Source organism: Oryzias latipes, chromosome 15 (assembly GCF_053564925.1).
Source record: "Oryzias latipes strain Hd-rR chromosome 15, Olatipes_Hd-rR_3.1".
NCBI classification, from domain to species: Eukaryota; Metazoa; Chordata; class Actinopteri; order Beloniformes; family Adrianichthyidae; genus Oryzias; species Oryzias latipes.
The window spans coordinates 2,559,399-2,580,478 of NC_136251.1; the positions used below are offsets into that span (position 1 = coordinate 2,559,399).

Below are 21,080 nucleotides of genomic sequence, written 5' to 3' on the forward strand. Positions count from 1 at the left end.
ACAGTGTTTGTTTCACTTCACAGGTTTTCAAGGTATGCAGGTCATTGTGTTGGGGTGACAGACACACCTTATTTAGTGTTTCCCACATAATGGTCTCACCGTGGATGGTGTGTTTTTCTTATTGGGGCTAAAACCCAAAAATTCTAAAAGAAAAGCCTTTTCAATAAACACACGACATGTCACTTTGTGGACGAGCAGCGCCACCTGGCCATTGCGCGCCTTCGGGTTGGTTGACAGTCAGATGTTGCAGGTGAACTTGGTGAGTCTCCAAATATTATCAGCAGACTTCCATCGAGACACAGAACTAGTGGAAGAGTTTGTGACAGACCTAGGAGTGGACAGACCACAACCATGACCAGTACATAAGGACCTCTGACCTCCGACATGGTTTAGCAAATGCCACACAGCTGCAGGCCCGTTTCCCAGATGTGAGGGGTACTAGGGTTTCTAGACAAACCATTCACAACAGACTCCACCACTTTGACTGGAATGACAGATGACTGTTGCAGGTGACACCAAGACACCACCATGAACATTTGCAGTGGACACAACACCATGTGACCTGGACAACGCAGCAATGGTCTACCATCCTGTTCACTGATGAGTGTCGGGTCACCTTCCACAGAAATTATGGTCAGTGTAACTGGAGACGGTGAGGTGAGCAATACGTTGAGGCCAACATGGTCCCCAGGTTTGGCTTTGGTAGAGGAGGTGCAACTGTCTGAGCGGGCATCACCACTCAGCACAAAACCCATTTGGTTATTGTAGATCAGGGGTTCTCATCATGTCAATCGCGATCAACTGGTCAATTGCCAAGGTCATGTGGGTAGACCACAGGTCATAAAAAATAAATACACATAAAAATAAATATCGATAACAGAAAATAATCCTCACTGTGAAGTATGTCACTTGATTGACATACAGAACCGCCAATGCAACATCCTCTATGACATACGTCACTGCACATGCATCTTCAACTACACTGGGCACACAATCTTTTTGCCACAGACACATTGTTGTCATCTTCACTCCTTTGGCATTGTGCTTCCGTTAGGAGCAAATGATCTTAACTATGAAGGTGAACTTTTTCATCTTTGTTGGAGATGCTGCTGGCTTCCATATCACACTATTTCCTGCTTACAGCAGGTATGAAAGGTTTTCTTCTCATCTATCCAGGGTACCACAGACACCTCAAGATGGTCCCTAATTCCCCTGATGCATATTCTCCTCCTTTGGCCCCACTTGTTCTGGGATTCTGTGCATAACTTCAAATTTGAAGTATTTCTTTCTTATATCTGAGATAAAGCCACTGTGGTCCATTCTGCTTTAGTGTTTGTCCCTCGGGATTCCTGAGCAAAGCTCTCTTCATTTCACAGAGACTTTAAACTGACGCACAGGAAGAAAGAAATCCACCGAGAGAGAAAGAACCCCCGACGTCTGTACAGCCACAGAGGCCTCGAGGGAGCCGAGTACAACAGCAGACTAGCTGCTCACTGGAAAACGCTTCCATTCCTTCATGTCACAAGTGAAAAAGTGTGTTTTCACTCCTGCTGCTGCTTCTCATTACCTGCAAGAAGGCACAAAGCCAGTTCACAGCTGGTCTCTGTGATTGCACAAAGGGTGAAGAATCATCTTCATCATCATCACAAAGTAAATACAGACAAAACTAACAGAGGAAACATGGAATAAAGATGAAGCTCTAAGTCGTCTCCGGGCTGAGAGGAGCACCGGGATGTGGTGGATCTCAGCAGTGTGCCGGGGAAAAGGCTGTGAGATGACGGGCTTTTGCCATCAATGACCTTTGACACTCCCCCTTGCTGCATTCATGCTGCCTAGGTGGGTGTGGCTGCAGTCTCCACTGCCCTGTCCTGCAGAGTGGTGCAGCTGAGAGCCCACGACCTCTCCTCAGACTCTGAAGCAACAGGAGTGTACCTCCAGACGGATGGTTGCTATTTATGGTTGCTTAAGAAACTGATGTAGATGCAGCAAAAAAACCTGCAGACCTCATGAAATGAGGCTCATCAGCCACTGAGGAGAAATGTGCTGCAGAGGATTCTGGGTGGACTGGGACAAATCCACCGCCGCACACTGGACTCAGTAAAGCACACATCTAGTGTTGCCATTGACAACTGTATGCACCCAAACAGTAATGTCATTCCTAACCCCCCTAAACCATACTCATTAATACACACCAGAGAAGGGGGGGCAACAGAGCAGTGACCCAGTTACCCTCACTCCCTCACACACCGAAGTGAGGAGTGAGCGCTGAACTGAGAGGATGTGGATGAACCCACCAAATCACATTAGTTCATTCAGTGTCATCTAATGACATCAAGGCAGAAGGTGCTGCTGAAGCGGTGAAAACCCCGCTGCTCTGCCCCTGCCCTGCAGCCCCCATGCAGTACAAGAGGGCTTCTTCTTCTAAGCTTAAAGACAAACCATCACGGATGCTGCTCTTTCTTCCTTTCCCTCTGGGGCATTTGAACATCTACAGATGATTGGTAGATTGGTCTCCTCAGTCACCACTTACTGCGGAACTCACATGGCTCGTGAAAGGCCACACGACAGCTTTAAAATTATATTTATGTGCCATCTGTCACAGCAGCACTTCATTCTGTGTGACTTTCCATGAACAGGTTGCAGCTCTGGTTGGCCAAAGCATGGATTTGAAACAAACTCATTAATAATGAGGTTTAGAATGTCGTTAAGAAAAATAAAAACACCAGAGTAATGATTCAGGGCTTTTTCTTACATGCCAAAGACTTGGTAATGCAGATCAGAAAAATACTTTGACTATTTAAAAAAAGCTGATTTTCAAAATGTCAGATGTAGACGTTATGTTCAATAATACATTTTCATATGCCTACATAATTCTCTGTATTTTACTGCTGCTTTTTTAACTGGATGTTGCAACACTGACACCTGGTGGTTACAAACTAAACTGCATCGAAACTCCAACCAAGAACTTTGTAAAAAAAATACCTATATTTTTTCTCCATTTACTAATAACTTTATTTTAGTAAGGTTTTTACTCAGCAGGATCTGTAAAACAACAACATCAACAGTAATATTACTTTCTTCTTAATTTCTATCTGAATGAACCCAGTCTGAGAACCAAAAGCGTTCAATTTTATCCATTCATTCATCTTCTAAACCTGTTTTTGTCCCTTTTGGGGTGACAGGGTTGCTAGAGCCTATCCCGGCCACTCGTGGGCGAAGGCAGGAGACATCTGTTGCAGCTCCACAAATCACACACCCATGCACACTCACATTCACACCTAGGGACAATTTAGAGCACTGTTTCCCAACCCTGGTCCTCGAGGCACACTGTCCTGCATGTTTTCCATGTAGCCCTGCTTATGCACACCGATTCAGCTCATCATCAGGCTCTGTATCAGCCTGACAATGACAGTCATCAAAGGCAGGTGTGTTTGAGCAGAGTTGGATTGAAAGAAATGCAGGACAGTGTGCCCCAAGGACCAGGGTTGGGAAACCCTGCTTTAGAGTGACCAATAAACCTACGAAGCATGTTTTTGGACGGTGGGAGGAAGCCGGAGTCCCTGGAGAAAACCCACGCTTAGACGGGGAGAACATGCCAACTCCACACAGAAAGGCCCCCCATTGATGTTCTGTTTTCAGGTCCCTAACTGGGACTTCAGCTGGGGCCTTCTTACTGAGAGAACACAAGAGCATCTAACAAGAGCGCTAACCACTGCGCCACCGTGCAGCCTGTTTTTTGTCATGTCAATGATTTTGGGGGGTTGAACATCTATCAGTTTCTCATCTATCCATTAAAATTCCATCTCTCCAAAGCATCTTCTGTTCTTACTCGGTCTCCTGCTGGAAACTCTTCCAGCAACTGTGAAGTGAAAGGGCTTCACCCCGGACAGATTAGCACCATTGGCTGTATGAGAGAACTGAACTGAGTGACTCCTCCCCCTGGCGTACTCAACAAGAAGTACCTGCTGGCTTCAAGAAGCCAAAGTCTCAGAGACTGTCTATAGAGAAGTAAGCAGCTGTTACTCAGTCATTCCGTTGGTCAGAATCACCATTCTCGCTCTGATACCTTTTTTTTTAAACTCTTTCTTTTCATAATATTTTATTACTTTATCGCAAGTTATTCAAGTTATAAACTGACCAATCAGATGCCTCAATAAAAGATTGTGGGGCCTGCTGGCCCCCACATCAAACATTCAAAATGTTTGATTGGCAGATTCTCCCTGCACCGCTTTCAGTGGAAAGAATGTAGACTTCTAACAAGCTCGCTCCCATTTGGCAACAGAAGTTGCCTCGCCTCGACTCGGACCAATTACTGCTCCAAATGTTGGCATCTGTATCATGGAAAATGGCGACTGAATTGGCTTCATTTCTCTGGAGCCAGGAGTGAGTCATTTTCTATGGGTGAGAGTTATCTTATATAGACATAGACTGTGTCCAACAGTGATGTGCAGTCAGGGGAGGCACAAAATATAGCTAAAATATGAATTCATTTCAAATTAATTAAAAAAACACAAATTAAATAGTATAAATATACTTTGAAGTTTTAAAGATTAAATAAGTTTAAATAAAATGTTATTATTTAGACATGTCCACTCTATGATTATTTTTCTCTGTGTGGATTTTCAACATTTCTATGGTAAAAATATTTCGAATTTCCTGTTCAAATACATGAGAGAGCAGCAGGTGAACCCCCCCCCCCCCCCCCCTGCACGCAGATGGCGGCAAATGTTTAATAAATGTTTAAAACAATTTTTTAAACATCACACTTTAACTGTTGCCAATCAAATGGTAAGTCAGCTACTCTATAGGGTTCAGTTGTTTGTAAATCTGATGTCAGCGCCCCAACCAGCTGTGAACTTAACAGCACATCACTGGTGTCCAAATTCCCACCCTGATCCCTAACTGCCTCAAATCTAAACAGTGCAGGACTATCTAGTGTCCTGGAATTTAAAAGCAATTCGGTCACCATGCTCACTACCTTTTTTTTAAAACAGAAAATATGACATATTAAAAACCTAATAAATAGAAACATTTGACAACAACTATATTTATGAATCCACTGTGTTGTTATGATGATGAAAACTTGGATAGTTTGTTTAAAAAAATGGATTAATTAAAATACTTTCCCACGCAGGGACACTTCAGACCAAACTACATATGCAGCCCACCAAACTACTTTAATGTTGTGTTGCCACAGGTTTGGCAGAGTTTTATGCTGGATGCCCTTCCTGAAACAACCCTGTATTTTCAGGGCAGCGGAAGTCACAGACTTCTGAGGCAGCAGCCTGAAGGCCCCACACTGGGGGAGCCAACCCAGGTTTCCCACGTGACAGTGCTTGGATGAATTAATTAACGTTTTCTTTTCTTGTGTGACCCCATGGACACTGCATTATACATTAACCTTTGTTTGGGTGCAGAAAATTACTCTACGGTGATGTGGTTTTGGAAGATTTGTTGTTTTTTTACGTTCATGTGATTTTTCTGAGTCAGACAGTCATTTTTCCAATTATTCTAAAACCACATGAACACAGCATTTCTCTAAGTTTGCGTTTTCTCTGAGTGACCATTGGGCAATTGGCACTAAAATCAGAACAAAAGTCAGTTTGGTATAAAAAAAGCTCCAAAGATTTCTGTTTTAATATAGAAAAAAATATGTTCAGTCAAAATGAAAGCATGTTTTCATCCAGATTCCACTGTGCTTCTTTCTCTAATGAGCTGGATTACTAAAACATGCCATTGAGTTCTGCTCCTGGTTCGGCCCTTCTGTCAAATTTTAGAACCCTTTGTGGCCCACATGTCGAAAGGTTTGCCCACCCCAGATGTAGAGAAACCAATGAACCTACAAAGCATGTTTTTGGACTGTGCCCGGAGAAATCCCATGCATGAACAGAAGAACATGCAAACATGTTCGGATGGGGAAGACACCAAAATCCTAATAGGCAGCAGGAAAAGAAAAGAAGTTTCAAACCTTTGCAAAGCGGGAGCCAGGTGCATGTGCAGAAAAGAAGTGCTCTGCTTCTGATCTGTTCCTGCTCTGAGCTCGCCCCCCGTGCAGACAGTTTTATTTTCCAACTGAATAACGTGTAAATCAATGGCTCTGTGTCTGTCCAGCAGTTCAGACTGTCAAGGAGAGTCGGGTCCGCATCCCTGCAGATGATTCTTTTCTCTTCAATAAGCAATTCAACACAGACAGCCTTTTGTTTGTTTGTTTTCAGCACTTCCATGTCCTTATATGGTGATGAATGCTGGTTCCACTTGCAGTCCTTATTACAACACACAAGGTTCATGTATATAAAGAACCAGGTAAATGCCAAAGCTACTGAGCCCTGCAGATGCCACTGGCTAAAAAGGAAAAAAAATCTGATGGTGTTCGGTGGCCAGTGACTAATGATGATGTCAGACCATAGAAGAAGAACTTGGAGGTCCCGTTGGAAATAACAAAGCTCCGACATAGAGCGAGGTGATCTTCTAAACAGGCTTTTATTATTGTTATGGTGATTACTAAGTGCATGTTTGCTTATAGTTTTTTTAAATCTGTGCGGCCAGTGCTTCATAGTTGGCAGAACTGACCCAGAAGGAGGATTAGGATTAGGTTAATATATGCTGACAACATTTAGCCATGAAAGAATTTACACTGGAATTACATCAGGCTATTTTTTCTGGACCCGACTGGAAATACAAATTCTCATGATTGTTTGCACGGTTTCTCAGGACTGTTGATTCAAAAGCCGCCTCCGTTCGTCTGGCGAGGTGACAGACTGTGGTCCGAAGCTTCCTCTGTACGAAGATACGACTTGAGTCCAGCTGCTCTGCTCAGCGACATGGGCATGCTATGTGCACATGCGCACGATTGCGCAACAGTGTGAGCACAATTGATGAATCCGTGGGCGAGATTTATCAGATTTTTTTTTTTAACCACTGGCCCTTGGAGGGCTCCGTACGAATCAAAACGTATGCTGAAATAAATAATTCTTCCTCACAGAAAGGTCCCAGTCTGGATTGAAAGCAGGGCTGTGAGGCGTGAGAGCCCCCTGTGCAGCATAGGGAACTCAGTTTTGGAAGTGTAGATTTGGATAGCACTACAAAATGGCAAACACACTAATTAGTGCACTATGTAGTCAGTAGTGAAGGAAATGGGCACAATCCGTCACAGGGCAACACATGCACGCACGTGCACTCTCACTTTGAAAAATTGACGGTATATTTGTCTGCCATAAAAGCATGTTTTAGGACTAAAGCTGAAGTTCCCGCAGAATTCCCGCGCGTGCACGCGGAGAACACTCAAACTCCACACAGAAATGACAAAGCCAGGGTTCGAATCTTCTCACTATGTGCCGTTCTGTCCTGTAGTTAAATTTAACTCAATCACCCATGATGCACCTCGTCGTAACGCAATGACGCCACAGGACATCAACAACTCACACGTGGCCTAGAACGTGCTAGCAACACCTGCTTCAGGTGCTTCGCGACCCAGAGCACCCTAGTCTAATCTAAATAGTCATCTTCACGTGTCCACAGCTGAGCCAGCATGCCTCCGAAGAAACCCACACAGGCCGCGGGGACCAAAAAAACCCAAGAGAAGAAGAAGGAGAAAATTATTGAGGTAGCTAACGCCAAACACCAGTTAGCTTAGCCTTAGCTGATGAGCTAAATGCTAACTCGGTTGCTTTACTTTACATTAATACGTAATTCCGCTCAGGTGACATTTGACGGGTTTCTAGTTCATTCAGTTAGTGTTTTTTAAAGACTTATTTGGCTGTTCTGAAGCTGCCCGACTGTCACGGGGCAGTTGGACGGGTGTTGCAGGCCGAGCGGCCGAACCAACGTCCGGCTTCTAATGAGAGACGCCGGCGACACGAGCCCGCGGTTGGCCTTAACAGAAACGCTGTGATCCGTTTCAGGTGTGTTCTGATTTCAGAACAGAGAGTGAGTCCTGTCGAATAAACGATCGTTTGGCTGTAAAGCTCCGAAGCGCCGTCAGGAGCGGCCGCCGCCCGGAGGCCCGGCTTAGGTTCGGTTCTCCTGACCCGCAGGGCTTGTTGTCACTTTGCTTCATGTAGTCGTTCTGTGGTCTGTGTTTGTCCATGGCTCTGTAATCCTCAAAGTATGTCCATATTTAGGGGTTTTAAAGCTCATATCTGATGATCATTTCTGAAAATGGAAACGTCTGAAATCTCCACCTGTCAGTTCAACTCACCTGAGACTTTTTGGGTGGCGATCAAACTTGTCGCAGCTCCTCTGATGGTTTCGGTTTCTCCAACCTCTCAGTTCAGAGGAGGTTCTTGATGTTAACACAGGCTTCTCCCCTCAGGACAAAACGTTCGGCCTGAAGAACAAGAAGGGCGCCAAGCAGCAGAAGTTCATCAAGAACGTCACTCAGCAAGTGAAGTATGGACAGCAGAGCGCCCGACAGGTGAGGAGCTCTCAGCTGCAGGGGGTGTGGGGGTCTTTAGCTTCTGCAACAGCAGGCTGCTTTCAAGGACTCCTCTTTTTAGAGGACATTTGTGGTTCTGACAGACGCATTTCGCTTCCGTCTGAATATTAGTGTAACACAGTAAAAGACGAGCGTCTCCATCCTGTTTTAATTCAGAAGCTGCCCACAGTGCAGCTTCAGACCCCTGTGCAGGTTTCCATGTGAAACAGCATCTGGGGGTGAACATGTCTCAGTGGGAAGTGTTTCACACATGGATGGATGGATGGATGGATACATACGGGTTCTGCTCACATTTCCCCTGGCAGTGGGGGCAGTGAAGGAAAGGATGTGTGCGGTGTGCGGTATAGCTGTGTGCGCTGACAATGTTCTGATGCTTCCCTGCTGAAATCTCATCCTGTTTTGATGGCGCAGGTCGAGAATGAGAAGGGCGGCAAGAAGGCAGACAAGAAGAAGGAGCTGGATGAACTCAATGAGCTCTTTAAACCCGTCGTCGCTGCGCAGAAAGTTAGCAAAGGTGATCGGGCGCCGGAGTGGAGGAGGCGTGCAACCTTCCTGTTGTGTGAAGACGGCGCTTAAAGAATATCTCCCTACTTCCCTCTGTTGCAGGAGTTGATCCAAAGTCGGTGCTGTGTGCGTTCTTCAAGCAGGGCCAGTGCACCAAAGGTGACAAGTGCAAATTCAGCCACGACCTGTCCATGGAGAGGAAGTGTGAGAAGAGGAGCGTCTACGTGGACGAGCGGGACGAAGACCTGGAGAAAGGTTTCGCTCCAGGCTGTTTCTTACATGTTTGGCCGAAAAAACAGTTGAAGCTGGAGATGACGATCTTCATTTGCTTGATGCACACTTCCTTGACAGTGCAGCACCTCTCAGGGGTTAAAGGTCACCGATCACAGCTCACGTCTCGTGCTGCGTTACAGATGCAGATGATCCGAGAACGTTTGCTGTTCTTAAGAGCAGATGATGGTTACGATGTTTGATCCAAAGTAGACCTCTGATGTTGCTGCTGTTCTGCTCAGACACCATGGAGAACTGGGACCAGAAGAAGCTGCAGGAGGTGGTCGACAAAAAACACGGGGAGGCAGAGAAGAAGAAAGCAAAAACTCAGATCGTAAGTCTGCCCAAAACATGAAGGTGCTGCTGTGTTTTCACAGCTTCAGTGGTTCTCATGAGGGCTTGCTGATCCTTCAGACCTGTGAAGCTCCTACCACAAATGAACAGGACCTTGTTGTTTCAGGTGTGCAAGTACTTCCTGGATGCCATTGAGAACAACAAATACGGCTGGTTCTGGGTGTGTCCCGCCAACGGTGACACCTGTATGTACCGACATGCCCTGCCGCCCGGCTTTGTGCTGAAAAAAGACAAGAAGAAGGAGGAGAAAGAGGAGGAGATCTCACTGGAGGAGCTGATCGAGAATGAGGTACGAACTGACGGGCTGCGTGGAAACAACCTGACCCCCCACCGATCACTAACGTCTGTCCGTCCGCCTGCCCCCAGCGAGCGGCTCTGGGCCCAAACGTCACCCGGATCACACTGGAGTCTTTCCTGGCTTGGAAAAAGAGGAAGAGGCAGGAGAAGGTAGGAGCAGCTGTCCCTTCACCCTGAGCGCACTTCTCATGTCAAATTTGCATCTGTTTGGAAGCGCGTCAAATATGACTGTCAAAAAGCGTATTCGTGCTCCTGACGCGGGTGGGAGGAGCCAGCAACGTGCACAGATAGGTGCATGAGCACCTGCCCTTTACTGCCTTTATCGTTTTTTTAGGATTTTTTTTTCTTTCCTTGAAAAGAATAATTTCCTGTTAGAAATGCAAAAAAAAATATCGGTACAAAAGCGATCGTACCTATTTTCTTGTAATATGGGGGGAAAGAGCGAGTGAGAGAAAGAAACTGCTGCCTCACAGAAGAGACGTGACAGTGAAGGAACCTGTGAGTTCTGGTCCCACTAGTGACCATCCACTGATTCAACGAGCTTAAATATGACTAATATTTCAGGAAAATGCTCCATGTTTAAAGCTCCATGTTAGTCAAGGAGTCTGTTTCTACTTTTACCAGACGTCTGAGCATTCAGGCAGCAGGTTAACGTTCAAAATAAATGAACCATATTTACCACGAGTTTGTAGATTCCTCACTACAGGTCTGACACTAAATGTGTTATTATAGGGCGCGGTTTCATTTATGGTTGCTGTATTTAACACACACAAAAGCGCACCGGGTTTAAAGGTGCAGGTACGTTAACACAAACCAGTAAAACATGCATCCCAGTGTTTTCAAACAGGCAGCTGGAGCAAAACTGAGTTGGTTGGGATTTCTTTTTTCAGTCATCAATCAGCATCCAAACATCCATCCAAGTCCTCATCTTCTGTACCTGAAATGAACAGCTGGGCTACATTTCTATCAAAAACACTCCAGCTTCTCTTTCATCGTCTCGTCGCTGTGCGGCTCCAAAGCTCAAAGAACAGAGCAAACATCTAGAATTCTCTGCAGCTGATAGCTTGTGCTTCATAATCGTGTCTCTTTGCATTTTTGGGATTTCCAAAACGATGTTGTTCTGCATAATACTCATACCTGCACCTTAGTACTATGGGGGAGGGGGTGTCTTCTTTCACGTCCTCATTTCCCTTCTCACCGTTCTCATGCTGTTCTCTCCTACGTCCTCCTTACTGAAGTGTAAGCGGACCGCACATTTAGGAGAAAATGTAAGGCTGTCAAGTGCGCCTTTTGATCGTGTAAATATGGAAGGTTATAGCTGCCTAGAGATCTCTAGAAAAGCCACAGAAATCCCGTCTCCGTGTTCATGACATCATCATCAGAGACTCTCCGCTACGATGCAGCTGAATGACGGACACTTCAGTGCTACTTCTGTCTCTCTGTGACCCAGTTTGACGACTTGCCGTCCAAGGAACAAAACTAGCTTTTTATTATTGTCTCCATACAAAAAAGAAAAAAGATCAGAAAGTTCAGGAGTAGAACCATCAGTGTCTGTTGTTTTGGACTCAACCCTCTGATTGCAACATCAACACGTCACCACTGAATCTGGGTTCTGGATTGGTTGGCGTGGTGCAAAGCCTTACCAAGAGTTCAGATATTTGAAATTTGGAAAAACCGCTACGCGATGCCCAAAAGGCGCCGCCAAGCGTGATGGCATTGAAAATGGACGCACCTGCTGCACGAATGGCGTTGGGTGTCAACTTGACTCTAGTCTTAGAGGAAGCAGGTGAAGCTCCCTGCTGTGGTTACAGGTGGACAAAGCCAGGGAGGAGATGGAGAAGAAGAAGGCGGACTTCAAGGCTGGGAAATCCCTGGTGGTGAGTTTGTTTGTCCAGGAAGCCAGACACGTTTGTCCAGACATCTGCAGATCAGGGATTTCTCACATTGCTGCAGGTGAGTGGGCGTGAGGTGTTCGAGTTCCACCCAGAGCTGGTTGATGATGATGACGATGAAGCCGACGACACTCGATATGCCAATGAAGAGTCGTCAGAGGAGGAAGAGGAGGTGAGTGGGCGTACACCCTGATGGGAGGGTCAGGCATCACTGGAGCTTCACGTCTGTTTGTCTTTTCAGATTGAAGCTGCTAACGTCCAGGACATAGACCTATCCCGGTTTGTTCCCCAAGAGGTGGACCACACGGGTATCACTGTGGCATCCACAGACCGCTTCTCCAGAGACCACAGGGGGGGCACAGACGCCAGCGGCCGTAAGAGAAAAACCCCATTTCACGTTTGCAGGAGCTCCTGAAGCCGGCGTGAAACTTTTCCTCTTGTTCCCAACAGAGGAGCTGATGAACGGAGCGTGTGGCGGGGCGGAGGCCAACGGGCTCCCAGGCGCACAGGAGGGAGGGGAGGACGGAGGGGGGGAGGAGGACGTGCCGGTGGATGAAAACCTGTTTACAGGAGAAGATCTGGAGGAGCTGGATGAGGAGCTGAACACACTGGAGCTGGAAGACTGAAGCTCGGCGCCGCAGACGCTCCAAAGATTCTCGGACTTCGGTTCCCGCCCCCCCGAACTCATTCATGAAAACTTTTTGCTTCATCACTGGATGTTCTTCCTCAGTCTGATCCGTCAGACCCCACAGTGATTTGCAGAGTCAGCCTCAGCAACAAACTGCTCCCAAATGGACCTGCAGCCGGTTCTGCCCCGGACCGACCCACTGCAAGGGACTGGGGTTCTGCAACCGTCAGATCTGCAGCTTTTGCCTGATCTTAAGACCTGATTCAGCTCCAAAGTAGGAATCTGAGCGGGGTTGTGTTTTCCCAACACTGAAGTTTGATTGATCCGGGTTCTTCAGTGTTTTTTTTTGCATCCGGCTGAAGACGAGGAGGAAAAACCCAAAACACTTCAAATAAAATGTTTTACAATGAAGCAGCAATAAAGAGAAAAGACCGGCTGAAGTACAGTTTTTATTGAGGGGGTTCAAAGTTCAGACAGTTCTGGGTCGTCTTCCCAGAAGAAGCAACGTCAGACAGGGGTCAAAGGTCGGTCTAAGGTCAGGAGGTGTGGGTCTGTCAGGTCAGGTGTCAGTCAAGACAGTCGCCTGGGAAACGAGAAGCTGCAGCGTTACTGACAGGAGGAAGACAGTGAATCTGTCAGAGCAGTGGGGGGGGCCTTCAGCCTCCCCCACTGCTCTGCAGTCTGAGAGCTCTGATGCTAACGGCGCCCTGAAAGCGCATCACAGGCCTCAGAGTGCGGCGGCCGCGTACTCACCGCCCCCCGCTGCCGTCAGTAGGTGCGGGGCCGTTTGTGCGACTCCTCTCTGGGGGGATCGGCCAGCATCACCTTCATCTTCACGCCGTTGACCACACGGCCGTGCAGCGCCACCATGGCCTCGTCAGCGCACTGCCGGCAAGAGACGATGAAGAGCAACCAGGAGCAACTGTTCTCCTGTGGGGGCAGGTGGGGTGGGGTGGGGGCTTACCTGTTTGTCTGCGTACTTTATGTATCCCACTTTCTGCCCGGGAACCAGATAGACCTCAATGAGGGACCCAAAGCGGCTACAGAGGGGAGGGGGTGCATGTATTAGAGCTGACTATCAACACCCCCCCAGCTCTAAGTGTGGACCCCTCCCTCTGAGCTTCTGCCTACCAGAAGACGTCCTCCAGCACATCAGGGGGCAGAGGGGACGGGCTGAACACCACAAACAAGCGCTCCTTGGTTTTACTGTCGGGGGGCGCCAGCTTCTTCAGGGACGGCAGGCTGACGTCCGTCTGGATACGGGACATGGAGGGCGACGGCGAGAAACTCTGCCAGGGAAAACGCAGGCGTTCATGCCGGTCTGTTCTCCAGTGGTGGAGATGCAGACTTCCAAAATACCCCCCCCCCCCCCCCCCCCCCATGTACGAGGGGCAAACTTCAAAGCCGTTTCTCACATGAGGTTTCAGCATTTGGCTGCTGGACGCTCCGTTCCACACAGCGGACATCATCTGAGCAGCAACAAACTGCATGGCCATCCGCCCCACCGAGCTACAGACGGAAACACACGTGAGAAAACCTCAATGTTCTGTCCGCAGCACACGGCTGGGACACGGCAAACATGCCGTATCACGCCTCACCTTTTCTGGTTTTTGTAGATTTTTTTTGTTTAACTTGGCATCCCTTTTTTTCAGTTCACTGTGTTCTGATTGGCTGTTGGTTGTGGTCTCTTGTACAGAGACGTGAAGGTTTAAACGAGAGAAGAGTGTGGAAATGTTCATGTGTGTCGGATAAACGTGTAGAGCGTGTGTAGTGTGACGTCTTGTGATAAACCAGGGAACACTAACTCAGTTTTGTCGATTTGCTTAAACAACTGTTGTGTCCATAGTTCCTAAAACAAAGCGTGTGTGTGAGTCCTGTGACCTTCTGAAGCCCCCTCACACTAATGCGTGCACTTGACCCCCCCTCCCCAGAGGTAACTAAGGGTACTTGCCTAGCGACGCTTCCACATGACAGGTAGCCAGGAATAAACCCAGCAGCCCTACAGCTGGTCTGTGGCGTGTCTAAAGTGACCTTCAAGGCTGGTTTCATGTTTGCAGTGTTGAGGACGGCCACTAGAGGTCGCCCTGTTCACCCAACGATCACAGTTCCTCCTCCAACCCCACCTTTGGGCAGTGCTGCTGTGCAAGTGTGCCCACCTGCTGCGGTCCTCGCCATCATCTAGAAAGTACACCACCAGTCTGTTGCCGGGCGGATACTCGAAGCCGTTCAGTTTCTCTTTGGCGTAAAGGGCAGAGCCAAGGTTACTGTAGCGGATCATGGCACAGCCTGCAAACATTCCAAGATCAGAACCGCCGTCTGCATGTTTGACGTGTAAACGCAGAGTTCTGGCAAACCCAATGGGAACCAAAACCACGGAGGTAGAAGTTCTATGAAAGATCGGGTCTCACCTTTGTTCATGCCGTACGAGTCTCTCTGCAGCTCGCAGTACTCCATGCCGGGAATGAGGTCGAACAGAGCGAAGACCTGCTCCTGCGTGAGCGCTGCCCGCGTGGACACCATCAGCGCGCGCGTGAAGTCCCCCGCGCGGCTCTCCGGCACCGCAAAGTTCCCAGGGTCTGCTGCAAAGACGAACGCAGAGATCAGAACCGGAGGCTGCGTCCAGCCTCTGCTGCAGACGCACCAACAGACCTGCGTGAAAGCCGTACTGGTTGGCCGAGTCTCCGCCGTACTCCCCTCTGCTCCCTGCGCCGGAGTAATCCTCAGAGGCGTTGGATTTGGAGCGGGGTTCGGCCAGGATGGCCCTGTACGCTGGAGAACAGCCATCAGAACAGCAAACGTCTGCTAACTAATAATGAAATGGGATTTTCTAAGCAGAGACACCACCTTCAGAGCCAGAGGGCTCTGCTACGTCACTACTGATGGCAGATCTGCCTTTGGAAAGCCTTTCTGCTGAGGTTCAGGACTGCGATGCTCACATTTGTCACAGTTCTCTATAGCGATGGCAGCCTGGGAGGGTTTGTAGTATCTGACGTAACCGAGTCCTTTACTTTCCCCGGTGAGTTTATTTTTGATGATGACGCAGTATTCAATGTCTCCGTACTCCTGGAAGACAGACAGGAACCATGCAGACCCAAGACCTTCATCCTGTCCATGGCTAAGCCATGTTCAAACACGAGGAAGCACACACGTCTCTGCATTCAGCTGCTGCTCTTACTTTAAAAGTGTTTTTCAGGTCTTCCTCTGTGAAGGTTTTGGGTATCATGACGAAGATCCTGGTAAGCTCCTCATCCTCCACGTCTCTGTGTCTGGTTGAAGATCGAGACTGAGCGATGAAGACCTGCCACAAGACAGACAACGGTGTCATCGAGCAGACCCATGAATGCTCGCCGCAGGAAGAAGGTTGGAAACGAATCAACAGCTCTCTGTGCAGCGTTCCTTTGATCACATTTCAACTGAACATCAATTTATTTTCAACTCCTTCAAATGATTTGGCTTTGGAGAATGTTTCTGTGATGATGTTAAAATGGTAGCAGCTCTGTTGGAATGAGACTCAGCTCCACTCCTGGATGTGACCTGAAGCGAGGCGTCGGCCGAGGACGCCACATCCACCGTGTGCTTCTGCACTCTAACCCTTCCACCGACAGAGTCTACCGTCATTCTACAGGAGCTGTGAATGCTCAGGAACATGAACGCTGGTCAAGAACACGGATCATCTCATACCTGATCAAATGACAATGTCTGTGCGAACAAGTTACTTCTCTTCTGGATGTGGAACTAACGTAAAAATATGCAGATTGTTCCAAAAGACCAATGCCTTCCCTCATATTTTAACTTATTGGAATCCATTAGTTCCAGATATCAAATGCAAAGTGGTGTGGATGATCCCTCCTCTTAATAAATAAGCTAAAAGAATTAAGTTTTAAAATTCTCCATTAAATTGACCCTACACTACTTGATAACATCTAACAAAGACACTAATAGTAATTGTAGTTTCTGTGGATATCGTTCAGAAACTGCAACACTTTAATAGTTCGTCCACACAAATCTAGGAAGGAGTTTAGGAGATTTATCTTCATTCGTGTCTTAAAATGTTTCTCTCTGAGATGGGAAAATGTGTTAAAAAGCATAAAGTTTTTTTTAATTATTTTATTAATTCTTCTGGCGAAATTCCACCTACATAATTGTAAATATAATAAAACACCATTCTTCCCCCAATTCATTAAAGATGTAAATGTTTAAATGTAATCAACCTGCCTGGCTGTGTGATATTGTCTATGAAGTGTGCATCGCATCGGTTCTCTCGTGTTGTATATTTGCATTTTGTTCAATAAAGTTTTTTTTTTTTAAGTAGGGGGCAGTAGACGTCAATGGGTGACGTCAGAGATGCTTCGTCCAGTAATATATTTTTTGATTTGAAATTGTCTATTTTAAGCAATTAAAGCAGGAATAATACAAGAAAGAACCCCATCATCAGTTTTACATTCGTACAAAGACGAATCAAACTTAGGATAATTATACATTCAATCAAAGATTGCTTGAAGGGAGGGAAGGAAGTGAACTTATGTCCACCCCTGTTCTACCGTAACCATTTATGACATGTTTTATCATTGTCCAGTTCATAACATATGTCTATGGTTGCAATTTGTTGATTTAAAACACTCCTATCCTTCCTATAACCACGTGCGCGTCCCTGCTCCACCTGGTTGTGCTGTGTACGCACGCGCCAACACTTCGTTAGCAGCTAGCATGTTAGCTGGCGCTCGCGCGGCTGTAAACGGCGCCTGGGTCGGCCTGACCTTGATGGGTTTGCTTTTGTCCGACAGCATCTGTCCGTGCATCTCCTCCATGGCCGCGCAGGCCTGCGAAGATTTGGCGAACTTGATGTAGGAGATGCCTTTGGACTCCTTGGTCTGCCGGTCTTTGACCACCCAGACCCCCTGGATGTCTCCGAATCTGGAGAAACGTTCGCGGAGCTCATCTTCGCTGATGCTGCGGCTCGTGACCAAGAACAAACGGCTGTTGGGCGGATCGTCGAGGTTTTCAGGGACTTGTTTGGAAGGATAGTCCTCCATCTTGTCGCATTCAAGAGGGCTGCTGCGTTTAAGTGCTCCTCGTAAATGTTAACTTCCGGGTTGAACTCTTACAAAAGAGCTGTGATACTGTTTCATAAAGAGCTGCTTGCACTCGCGCTGTTCCAAAGCCTTACCTTAAATGGGAATTCTCACGATTACGAGACTAGAGTAGATTTCTCGCAGGAGTTTATTCATCTTCCAAACCAAGGCTGAAGTTTTCTGTTTGTACAGAACTTATGGTTGATCAGAATCCTTTATTGCCATTTTACATAATATTCATTCATTTTCTTAACCGTTTTTCCCTTTCTGGGTCACGGGGCTGCTGGAGCCTATCCCGGCCACTTGTGGGCGAAGGCAGGGGACACCCTGGAGAGGTCGCCAGGCTGTCGCAGGGTAACATTTTACATAATAATACAATGAAATGGTAGCTGCCTTGGAGTATTAAGAACCCTGAAAATCTAATCAAAATACGTACAAGAAACAATGAAATAATATTGCTGTTGTGCTTAGAACCTTCTCAAATATGATTAAAAGTAGATTCCATAATTGCAGAGCCTCACTTCTGCTCCCATCACTGACCTGTTTAACATGAAAATGCACATTTTTGATGATGATTCTCCAAACATTGGTGGAGGTATAAAGCTGTGAACGTGTTTACCACTGTGTGGAGGATGGAAAGTCGGGTAAACCATCATAAACTCCAACAAAAAAGAAGTTACCAGAAGTTATCATTACATATAATCGATGTATTTCTTTCTTGAATTCAGTAGTTTAAGAACAAATTCTTCCTCCCTGAAATATTGCTTATGACAGCAACCTGACTAAAGTAAAATCTTCCTAGTTACACAAACGTGTCTTTGTGTACACATCACGGCTCTGGTTCAGGACTGCAGCTGCCTTTTTGGTTGCAGGGCATTTCTGTCAGGGATGTTCCGACCCGGACAGCAGCAGGAGGGAAAGAGGGTTAGTTTGTGGGCTCTGCTGACTCTGACCGGCCGTCCTCCTGTGGGGGACCTGTGGTCCATGAAGGTTCAGGCAGGGGCATCTGTCCCCCACCCTGTACTGAGTCACATCAGGACAGAGCTGGACGTCCTGCTCCAGATTATCCTCACCTGTCTGCCATGCTGCAGCGGCTGATGTCACTGCAGTCCCTACAAACACAAATCCTTTCACGTTCCATCCAACATTTATGAAATATGATAAAGAAGTTCATCATAACTGTGGACTTTTTCCATGTTGCGTTCACTTGTTACCGAGAGCTCTTGAATGAAGTCCCTTCTGTAAAAATGTGCATTTTTCTGAGCTTGTTTTGTTTCTGTTCTGACTAATAAAACATGCTCCCTCCTAAAGTCCACTACGCAACAATTCATGCCGATTTTCCGATAACTTCAATAGAATTGACATTTTATAACAACCCGGCACTTTTTAACTGGAAAAAAGTAAAACCAAGGAAAAGAGGATTATTTTATAGGCTACACTGAAATAAAAAATACACGTTTATGTTTTAGCTGCGTTCAAATGTGTTATAATTCGGAGATAACATTTACCTTTACGGATATAACATGAACTATAATAAAAAGTGAATGTGTGCTCATCGCTGCAGTAAAACTCCAAATGATTTTTGTTTTTTCGTAAGTTAATATTTATTATTTAGCGACAGAAACATTATAGTTTGTATTTGAATCTCCAGCTGGAACAAGAGGACTCCCTCTCCCTCTCAACGCGAGTCGCTCTGCCTGAAGTTTCCGAGGCGTCCCTGAAGCAGCCCGGTGGACTGCTACGTTGTGCGTGATGATGTCAAAGGCAGTTGCCGGTAAGTAGAGTGACCTTCGTAGGACCGTCAGAAGCGCCGTCGGCTCAGAGGGACGCTCGGTTTTCTTCAGGGCTCGGAAGCTGCAGGTAAACGTGTCCCGTTTCCCCACAGAGAGAGGAGCGGCGCTCCGTGTCCGTCCGGCGGCCGCAGAGCAGAGGAGCGGCGCTCCGGCGACCTCCAGCTACTATCGGCGGCGCCGTGACCGTTAGCTGCCGTTGCTGCCCGGCGAGCGTCTCTGTAATATTTGAGAAACGCGGCTGAAGAACGGCGCCCGTTTTCAGGCGTCCATCATGATGCTCAGGTTGGAGATCCCGTCCGGAATCCCGTCCCGCCCGAATCGGCCCGCTTTGGTCTAAACAGCCCGGCTCCAGCGAATCTCTATCAAATATTATGACGGGACTTCTCTGGAATCACTTAGCGGGATTCTTTTAAAGCACGCGCCGTCAACCTCACCGGGACATAGTGTCCCGGTAAATTTACCGGTACATAGTGTCCCGGTACCGGGACAGTAATTCACAGGATTACAGAAATTACCCCTTAAGTCTAACCTTACTTGCCCTGTAAAGTTTTAGTCAGCTCCATGGTTGGGGGGGGTGACCCTCAGAGAAGGACAGAGCCCCCCCCCCCCCCCCCCCCCCCCCATCAGGTGGTGCAGCACGTGCAGGTTCCGCCCTGATGTTTGCTTTCCGGTGGAGTGGAGGGTAAACTGCGTGTGTCTGTCTCCTCAGCTGATCATGGGTGACGTGGACAAGGGAAAGAAGGTGTTTGTCCAGAAATGTGCACAGTGCCACACCGTAGAGGAGGGGGGCAAGCACAAGGTGGGCCCCAACCTATGGGGTCTGTTTGGGCGCAAAACCGGGCAGGCGCCTGGTTACTCCTACACAGACGCCAACAAGAGCAAAGGTGAGGACGCTTCCTGCGTGCTGGGCGTCCTTTAGCTCTGCTTTGAAAGAGTCCAGACTGGTGTCAGGAAGCAGAAACTCATTTTTGTCTCCTCCTGACATCTAGGCATCACCTGGAACGAGGACACCCTGATGGTGTACCTGGAGAACCCCAAGAAGTACATTCCTGGAACTAAGATGATCTTTGCAGGCATCAAGAAGAAGGGCGAGCGCCAGGACCTCATCTCCTACCTGAAGTCAGCCACTTCATGAAGAAGCCCCAGAATCTGAATATTTCATGTTATTTGCTTGTTTTGGCCCATAATGATCATGACGGTTCATGACTCACTTTTAAACCCTTCTCCAACACATGCTCCTCATGAAACGCCGCTGCCTCTCGCACCACAACGGTTTTCAGACACATTCACTGGAAGTTTTCAGGCGCTGGGGGGGGCTCCAGGGTTCTGTCTCTGCTGCAGCTCCTCAGCCAGAACTCTTTGGTTCTTTGACTGCTGCCTTGATGAAGGCTCCTGGGTGGAGTCAGGGTGAAATCAGCTGGTGGAACAATAATCTGGCTGCCGGGGGGGGGGCTCCATCTGGACCGGGGGGTTTTATGAACCTGGTTTCACAGCCGGGCAGTATTGGTTTTATTTATTAACTATACTCTGTGTTTCTGTGTTGAAGCTGCGTTTTCTGTGGACAGGAAGTGTCAGATCAAATTAAACTTCAGATGTGAAAGAATGCTCGATCAGTCTGTTTTTATTCATCTGCTGCAGGTTCTTCTTTAAATATTGCACCACCTACACCCTAAAAATACCCCTCCCTGTCATATGACCCCCCGTCTCCAGAAGTTCTTCCAGGAAGTGGTCCTGCTCCGATCAGCAGTTCTGGACCAAAGCTAGACATCTTCAGATGAACTTGTTTCTGAGCATCAGCAGAGGCACTGCTGTTGCCCTGGCAACCGTCTGAACTGA

The 21,080-nt window shown here is 47.4% G+C and overlaps 3 protein-coding genes across 5 annotated transcripts; 2 read left to right on the plus strand and 1 right to left on the minus strand.

The window, feature by feature from the left end:
• Positions 1 to 7,388: 7,388 nt before the first annotated feature.
• zc3h15 (zinc finger CCCH-type containing 15) lies at positions 7,389 to 12,815 on the plus strand. The gene is made up of 11 exons (XM_004084693.5): positions 7,389 to 7,603; positions 8,312 to 8,413; positions 8,846 to 8,948; positions 9,041 to 9,193; positions 9,451 to 9,542; positions 9,669 to 9,851; positions 9,929 to 10,009; positions 11,671 to 11,736; positions 11,813 to 11,923; positions 11,993 to 12,125; positions 12,202 to 12,815. The coding sequence occupies exons 1-11, from the start codon at positions 7,529 to 7,531 to the stop codon at positions 12,375 to 12,377; spliced, it is 1,275 nt and encodes a 424-aa protein (XP_004084741.1). The 5' UTR covers positions 7,389 to 7,528; the 3' UTR covers positions 12,378 to 12,815.
• rbm45 (RNA binding motif protein 45) lies at positions 12,816 to 17,412 on the minus strand. Of its 2 annotated transcripts, none has more exons than XM_078931644.1 (11): positions 17,137 to 17,412; positions 15,555 to 15,677; positions 15,316 to 15,442; positions 15,029 to 15,148; positions 14,788 to 14,955; positions 14,536 to 14,665; positions 13,795 to 13,888; positions 13,511 to 13,668; positions 13,344 to 13,419; positions 13,133 to 13,264; positions 12,816 to 12,962 (listed from the first exon to the last, which is right to left on the minus strand). In XM_078931644.1, the coding sequence occupies exons 1-10, from the start codon at positions 17,410 to 17,412 to the stop codon at positions 13,148 to 13,150; spliced, it is 1,389 nt and encodes a 462-aa protein (XP_078787770.1). In that variant the 3' UTR covers positions 12,816 to 12,962; positions 13,133 to 13,147. The 2 variants fall into 2 exon arrangements, with proteins under 2 accessions (XP_078787770.1, XP_004084740.1); XM_004084692.5 differs by having other exon boundaries at positions 14,788 to 14,958.
• A 252-nt stretch (positions 17,413 to 17,664) lies between these two features.
• Positions 17,665 to 20,847, plus strand: LOC101171965 (cytochrome c iso-1/iso-2). 2 transcript variants are annotated; one of them, XM_078931650.1, is made up of 5 exons: positions 17,665 to 17,805; positions 19,103 to 19,225; positions 19,337 to 19,526; positions 19,954 to 20,128; positions 20,234 to 20,847. In XM_078931650.1, the coding sequence occupies exons 4-5, from the start codon at positions 19,960 to 19,962 to the stop codon at positions 20,377 to 20,379; spliced, it is 315 nt and encodes a 104-aa protein (XP_078787776.1). In that variant the 5' UTR covers positions 17,665 to 17,805; positions 19,103 to 19,225; positions 19,337 to 19,526; positions 19,954 to 19,959; the 3' UTR covers positions 20,380 to 20,847. The 2 variants fall into 2 exon arrangements, with proteins under 2 accessions (XP_078787776.1, XP_004084738.1); XM_004084690.3 differs by lacking the exons at positions 17,665 to 17,805; positions 19,337 to 19,526 and having other exon boundaries at positions 19,172 to 19,311.
• Positions 20,848 to 21,080: the final 233 nt, after the last annotated feature.